Source organism: Nicotiana tomentosiformis, chromosome 2 (assembly GCF_000390325.3).
Source record: "Nicotiana tomentosiformis chromosome 2, ASM39032v3, whole genome shotgun sequence".
Lineage (NCBI taxonomy): Eukaryota > Viridiplantae > Streptophyta > Magnoliopsida > Solanales > Solanaceae > Nicotiana > Nicotiana tomentosiformis.
This window is the reverse complement of record NC_090813.1, coordinates 186,432,241-186,440,715: the sequence shown is the minus strand read 5'-3', so window position 1 is coordinate 186,440,715 and position 8,475 is coordinate 186,432,241. Positions and strand designations below refer to the sequence as shown.

Below are 8,475 nucleotides of genomic sequence, written 5' to 3'. Positions count from 1 at the left end.
TTTAACGGGAGTAGAAACTCGCTACCCACATTTGAAAAAACTGACCTTAGCTCTCGTAGTCGCCGCTCGGAAGCTGAGACCCTACTTCCAATGCCACCTGATGGCTGTGGTGATTACTTTTCCTTTGCAGAACATCCTCCATAAACCCGGGCTCTTGGGAAGATTAGCCAAATGGGTCGTCGAAATGAGTGAGTTCGACATAGAATATAAACTAAGGACTGCAATTAAGTCGCAAGTCTTGGCCGATTTCGTGGCCGATTTCAGTCCGGGACTACTGCGTATGGCAACCAAAGAGGCAGCAATGGTGTCAGAATCGACATCGGGGGTTTGGACCTTATTTACGGACGGAGCTTCCAACATAAAAGGGTCCGGACTCAGAATAGTCTTAATCACGTTTTCTAGCTAAACTTACACTACATTCTATACAAAGCTTAATACAATCTTACTTTTCCGCTTTTTGATCTCATCATTGCTATACCCGGAAACCTTGTTCCCAGAACTGCCATCTCTGTTGTTTCATCTACTACATTTTAAGGCTATGTATTATACATTTCTTCAATTATCGCATTATTTCAGGATCAAATTAGTTCACTTGTCTAGAAACCACGTATCAATTCAATTGTCTCATTTTACGGGTAAACATTCATAACCAATGTGAATTTTTTTGGTTCTCCACCCGACGCTCGATATTCGCCCTACCGAAAAGAATTTCAAATCCAAAACTCAAACTCCAAATCTCTCGTTAAGGACGGAGGGATCCAATGCATCCCACAATCATTAGTGTCATAAAACATGTGATTCATTCCCTACTTCACGCCACCCGTGACTCCCCTATCAGAATAAAGGCCACAAGAGCTCTGGAGCCTGAGCTAAATTCTCAAATCAAATTAAATGCAACATTTGTGTACTTGACAGAAAACAAACTTGAGCAATTTAGTCACATCTACACGACTATGATTGCAAAATATGACAGCTTACTTCAGCCAAAACACTTTGGACAAGTTTGCAAAATAAAATATTTTCTTTATTAGATGTAGAACAGAAGTACAATTCAGACAGGTTAAGCAAGTTTAAATACACTCCATCACAATTTATCTTCCAAAGAAACGAGGAAACAGTAACATGAAATTTTTCTTTCATTCTCTTAACAAGGAAGGCTTGGCGCAACAGTTAAGAGTTGTCGTCATGTGACCACGAGGCCATGGGTTCAAGCTGTGAAAATAACCTCTAGCAAAAATGCAAGGTAAAGTTTGTACAGTAGACCAAATGTGGTTCAGCCCTTCCCTGAATCCCGTGCATACCGAAAGCTTAGTGCACCAATCTACCCTTTTAGTTTGGATACATAGTTTTCTACCCTAGTATAACAACAAGCATATATCTCACTATCTCAGCCATATTAAACATACGCTTAAAATCTCAAAATGCTGCCCATCCAGCTGCTGTGGTTTTATTCAGTCCAGATCCGGCAGCTGAAGGAAGGCTCCTCTGCGAACACGAATAAGGAAATTCTGCTATTAAAATGTTGCTCATTTTCAGATCAAAGAATTGCTCATGATGCAGTTGTAGCAAATAATTGAAGAATATATATCCCATAAATCACCAAAGTTTAGATAAATCAAAAGAGTTGAGCTTAAAGAAAGAAGTGAGGATTCATATCACCGACCCCAACTTTGTTGAAGGCTGAGGCGTAGTTGTTGTTAGATAAATCAAAACCGACACATGCCAAAGCTGTTGAATTCAAACCCATGTAACCTAATCATCAGCTAAGATGCACAGTTTTTCTTCCTTGAATAGATCAACATGATTTATGCCTACAGTTCAACAACTTCTCTCAGAAACTAGCACTGGCAACCAGTAACCGACCTTTTATTTCAAGCCTTCCATATCTAATGATTGTCTTCAATATTTGCAAAACAACTGTTATCTAGATTAGAGTAGGTAACAACAACAAAACGAAGTAGACACACAATTTCAAAAATCTCCGACATGTTTTGGTTGATCAGGGTAAATATGAGCAATTATCCATTGGCCAAAGGGGCATTAACAAATGATTTCTGGAGTGGACTTACGGTTTAGCAATATGCAGAGACCTACATAAGTAGGAAGTGTTATAAAAGGCATGAAGTAAAATACCTGAAGTTGAGAGAGATTGGATAATGGATCAATGGATTGCCTTGAGCTTTCCTTTGGCCCCTTGAGTGCAATACGGGGAGTGCTAGAAGTCTTCTGCGAAATAGCCAGATCATTTGGCGGGGGTGGAAGAGGACACCTGATCTTGTTAGCTCCACTAGGGGGTGGCGCAATGGCAATGGTCTTGGATTGACCAGCGGCAGAAAGCATGCCCGTTCCACTAGATGGTTTGTTCTTCACATTTATCCGGATAGTTTCACCTTCCTAGGAACCAAACTACCCAGAGTTACTCATTTAGGTGAATAACTGAGTAACTGACTGCATTCAAGGACAATCCACTATGACACAAGAATAGAGTGAAACAATCACCAACTATAAATCACCTTTAAATGGTATAGAAACCATGATATAGACAAGGCTCAATTAATGCAAGTCATACAGAAAATGGAGTAATTTGCATACAAAGAAAACCAACTCACTGGAACAAATTTCCAGTAGATATTCACACGATGTCATATTTAACCTGTACTTACGACAAAGCACTCAATATCCAATAAGCTGAATAAGATTGGTTAAGAATCCAATCAATCCGAGTAATTTGATGCTCCCAAACTCTACTCATAACGTACTTTTAATCTCTTATGAAGTAATTCAACAAGTACGTATTGAAGCATATATCCAATTTAAAATGTAAACCACATATTTTTAACAGGAGGGCTAGTTCTTTTCAATCACCACCACCCCCTCCTCCAAGAAAACATTTCAAAAAAAACAAGCAATCAACAACATATCAATCATAAATTAGATGGGATTAGCTATATGAATTTTCTGTATCTATTCCACTCTATTCAAGTTTCAAAAATGAAAAAAAGGAACTTCTTTGCACTCATAGGATTCATATCCTCTTTTCCGTTTTGATGACTGTTTACTCAGAATCATATATTCCTTCAACTTCAACCTAAGCTGCATATATTTCATAATGTATCTAGTCAAAGTCAAGCTGCAACCTTAACATTCAGTCAAATTTAGCTTAGTAAAAATTATCACAAATTTAGTTTCTGCAGACGCACCATAACCAGATGCAAACTAAGGCCCTAACACTAACAGTTAACTGCCGGAGAAACATAAAGTCATTATCATAGACGGATCTACAAACTCAACCTCACAAGATGGATCCAGGATTTGAACTTTATGGTTTTGAGTTCAGCATTCTACCAAAACTCATTTGATTTACTGGGTTCCAGAATCAATTATTTGTACTCATTTAGTGAACTTTTTAACAAGCCAATTTGTTGGGTTCGGATGAATCCATAACTTACACTCTACATCTGCCCATGACATTTAGGGTCTGTCTGGAAAGTCACCGGCAATTGAAATTGGTGTAATTACACAACCTAGTAATTATGACGACTTGTTTGTTTGTCATAAGGTAATTACAGTGTAATTACAAGCGTATTGTTTGGTTGCACAAGTGTAATTACACAATTAGATTAAATTTTAAATGAAGTAATTATCGAACTTAAAAGTTAATATAATAAATATATGCTTATAAATGATCTTTTATAAGTATAAATGATACGGAGTATTAGATTTGGTATTTAAGATGCATATGATTTTTATAAGTATAAATGATATTACATTTGGTATTTAAGATGCATATTTTTTTATTGAATATACACTAATTAGTAATCATATATTTATAACTAATATTGTAAAAATAATTGCTATATATTTTCCAAATTAATAATATTTAGTTTAATTAATTATAAAAACTAAAAACATACTTTTTGTAAGAACATCATGGAATGCATGTTTGATAAAATACGTTAATATTTATAAATATAATTTCATAACATTATGAAAATATTTGACAAAACTAATCTATCAATTCTAACTAAAAAATGAACAGCATGCAATGTGAAATAACAAGCCAATACTACTAAAACAAGTAAACTAAAACCATAAATATAACACAATTTCAAAATCCTCCCCTAAAAAAAACTTTAACATATGTCAAATTCCAACATAATAAAAATAAGTTCCAATACAACTTAAGATTAGGAAACGTAATAAGTTTATAACCTCATTCAACAACAAAATTTTACTTTAATGACATCACTCATTATATGCCAAGTTTGTTAACGAGTCATTATATCTAATATTAGAAGGTGTAGTTTGAAAAAAATAGAATAATAATACAATTACGCTAAATGAAGAAAATAAAACAAATAAAAAATAAAATATACAAGCAATTACATGGAATCACAAGAAGTAAAGGTAGAGAAATAAAAAATAAATATTGTACAAAGAAAATATATTTAAAAATTTAAAAAGAAAATTAAAAGTAAAAATAAAATAAAAAAATTAAAATTAAATTAAATTAAAATAATGGAAATAAAAAGTTATAAAAAAATAAATTAAAATTAAAATAAAGAGGAAAGAAATGTAATTACCACCAATTGTCACCTCCCATGAAATTGGAGAGTGTAATTGCAAGTTTGCACCTCTCCAATTACACTCAAATCCAATTCCTAGGTGCCTTTCCAAACATGCTCTTAATATCCTAAAATAATAAAAAATAATGATAATAATAATATTTGCAGGCTACACTGCATTAATGGCTTAAGCTCCTGGATCTATGCACAATCAAAGAATTTAAGTCGAATATACCGAATTAACAGTTATGACAAGTTAGTACAGATTAGCAATCAATGCTATTAAATAGAGTTACATGTAATAACCTTTTATTGTGCAATTTTTTTTTACTGTCAGTCCACAGAAGTAAACTCATAATTAAAACGTCTGATTCATCATTAAGCAAAATGCAATACCTTTAATCGATGATTAACAGCAGGATGAATATCAATATGTCCATCACCACTAGCTTCATCATCACCATCATACTTCTCGCTCTCTCTCTTCACGTACTTCTCATGATCCGACAACGCCACATTGAAATCAAACGCCTCATTCCTTTCCCCAAACCCTAACCCTACGAACGCGTGCTTCCCCCTGCCGTCCTCGATCTTCAACACGAAGTACCTCGACGAATCGAGCACCGATTCCACCGAATTTTCTCTCTGGCCCGGCGGCACGAAACAAGCGGCGAACAGCTCGCCGGAATTCGGATCCTCTAATCGGATCTCACACCTGTCTTTACAGGATACGACCCTGAGTCGACCCGACCAGATCTTATCGGATTGAAGCCACTCGCCGCATTTGTACCCGCCGCTTGTCGGACGTGGAGGGATTTTGTATACATTTACTTCACGCACTACTAAGAGCGTGTGCTCCAACGATTCCTCTTCGTCTTCAAACGACATCGATTTTGTGAGCAATGTGGAATTCAAGCTTGAAGTGAAGAAGGAAGAGATTTGAAGATATATAGAAAAGAAAAGGTGGGAAATGGTGAAGAAAAGACGTGGATTCTAAGCGTGTTAAGGATATTGATATGTCAACTACAAAAGGTGGCAACACACTATTTGAAAATTTATATGTTTAAAAAGGTAAAGTTGGGTAAGAACAATAAAGACGGATTTATCTAAATTAAATAAATTCCAAAACGATATCAAATAATAATAACAACTATGATACGTTAGTCCCAAACATGTAGGGTGGACCTATATGAATTCTCGCATTGATATCATCACCATACTAATAAAAATAAATTAAATATAAATAAATAATAAATATACTAATAATAATTTTAAAAGTTCTCCACAAAAATAAAATATATTCTCAACTAATAAATATTATACATATGAATTTTTTTCTTTTATTGTGCCATACTTTTAGCTAAGTATGTTTTGATTACAGAAAATTATAAATCTCTCCAGATAACTTTCTTTCAATTGATTTTAGGTATATCCCGTCCATTTAATATCTTCACTCATCACAATTTTACACGTACGGACTGGTGCATCCATACGTAGAAGCAGAACATGACCAAACTCATCTCAAACGACCTTCTCTCATTTTATCCTCAATGTGTATTGTAATATGGCCAATATTTTGGCTAATGGAGTCCATCTCATATAAGTATAAGCATATTTGCAAAGTGTAGACTTTGTTGGCAATATTCTTTGGGACCCAAGAATATTGCATTGTGTGGTGGATATCATTTGCATAAGTTGTATCTTTTCTTTTACAACTAAGAGGCCTAGACTTTTTTGCCTATAAAAAGAAATGACATTATTCATTTTAAACACACCAACAAGACCCGAGTCTTCATTTCTTATTTCTTCCTTTCCTCCTTTATTAAGAGTGTTTTGTATGAGAGTTGAGTGTTGGGAAGCACTTGTGTGAACCCTTTCTTTTGAGTGATCTTGTGAGATTATTCTCTTAGGGTATTTGGGATCAATTAGAGTATTTACTCTAATTTTGTACTCTCTTTTGTACTCTTATTGGTATAGCGAAATTGCTCTTCTCCGCTTGTGGACGTAGGTCACACTGACCGAACCACGTTAAATTGGTGTCTTCTTCATCTACTTTAATTATCGTTATTATCAACTTGCATTGTCTTTGCTATTGTCATTATAATGTCGTTTGGCTAAATTTTGCACTACCCCAGGTTCTCGATCTTAACAAATTGGTATCAGAGCCGGATCTAACCGGGTTTATTTTAGTAGCCAATATGACTTTAACAAAGACTTATGTTGAGAAATTTGATCGAAGTGCAAACTTCGGAATGTGACAATTAAAGATGAAAGCTATCCTAATTCAGGATGGCTTAGATTTGGCGTTGCGAGGAAAGGAGAAGAAGCAGGATAAAATGAGGGACGAAAAATTTACCGTCATAGACAAAAAGGCAAAAGCAAGTATCATTTTAAATCTTTCAAATGAGGTTTTACGTGAAGTTTCTGTAAAAACCACAGCCAAAGGCATGTGGACAAAATTGAAAACCTTATATATGAAGAGGACGGTGGAAAATAGACTTTACCAAAAGCAGAAGCTTTATACAATTCGTATGGGTGAAAGTACCTCTATTCTCTCTCATCTTGACACCTTTGATTCCATTCTTATGAATTTGAGTAATATAGATGCTGAAATTAAAGATGAGGATCAAGCCTGTCATACCTCTTTTTACCCCCCAAAAGATGTGTATTATGTTTGTTGGATAAAAGAGTTTTTCAGTTAAAGTGATAATTTTTAAATAGGGAATATTTATTATTCAGAGTCGCCACTTGGAATTTAATTTTTAGGTGTTCGAAGTCACCTTTAATTTGAATCCCTATTTCAAAGGAAGATTTGACTCTTTTATTATCGGTCTGCGAAAATAAAGTCCGGATAAGGAATTCTGTTGACCGGGGAGAAGGTGTAAGGCATTCCCCGAGTCCCGTGGTTCTAGCACGGTCGCTTTATTGACTACATTTGACTTATATTATTTTTTTTGGACAAACTGTGATTTATTAATTTTCATATTTTTATTTATCCGCGTTTATTACTTGATTATTCGTAATTAAGAAATTATCGTAAAACAAGTCACGCGTACGTGTACCCATTTTATTTGGCGCATTAAAAATCATGCCACACATGTGTGTAGACAATTGATAACACTTTTATTATTATTAAAATTGTTATGTCAAAGTTGAGCGAACGCATACCTTACCTTTAACTTTGGAAATCGTAATTATGTCACGTGAATGTATACATAATCACGATAATTGATTTATTATTGTGCGCCTAAAGCATACTAGAGATATTTATGAGTTATTTTCCTAAACTAGTTTGAGATTAAGGCCGAGGATTTATGGGGATCATTGTGGAAGGGTTAAGATTTGACTATTATAATTATGAAATAAATGGAGACAAAAGGCTAAATCTTTTTGAATCCTATCATCCCCAAACTACTCCAAACATAATCAAACATCTCTAAAAATCCAACTAGCTAATCAAATCACATTCATGGCATACTATATGAACTAAAATAAATGTTAACTAAGTAACCTTTTAATTTCCACCAAGCAAACCTACGGTCCATCTTGATACACCATAAATCACATGGCACAATACCAACTCAACTACTGTCTTCTTCGAATGTTCCCTATTTTACATGTATAAAAATTAAACCAAAACTATATGCTTACAAAATAAGAAAAAGAAAAAGAAGAAAACAAACAAAACAACCACAACCTATTTGATTAGAGCTTACTAGAAATTCCTTTATTCATTCATTTGTTTTTCTTCAGTAGTTATTTTACATACCAAAGAAATTCAATAGTGCGATAAAATATGCAAATCAGTAACTTCCACCCATCAAGTAAACACATGAATATAAATCTTAACTCATACAAATTCTAGTGATGTTCTTGAACAAACGTAGGCAAGAAAACAATTTAATAAGCT

General features: G+C 34.3%; 1 protein-coding gene across 1 annotated transcript; it reads right to left on the bottom strand.

Moving 5' to 3' along the window:
- Positions 1 to 1,002: 1,002 nt before the first annotated feature.
- On the bottom strand, positions 1,003 to 5,633 carry LOC104097345 (uncharacterized protein At1g03900). Its single transcript, XM_009603903.4, has 3 exons — positions 4,962 to 5,633; positions 2,134 to 2,394; positions 1,003 to 1,485 (listed from the first exon to the last, which is right to left on the bottom strand). Exons 1-3 carry the CDS (start codon positions 5,451 to 5,453, stop codon positions 1,417 to 1,419), a joined length of 822 nt encoding a protein of 273 aa, XP_009602198.1. The 5' UTR covers positions 5,454 to 5,633; the 3' UTR covers positions 1,003 to 1,416.
- Between the last annotated feature and the right edge of the window lie 2,842 nt (positions 5,634 to 8,475).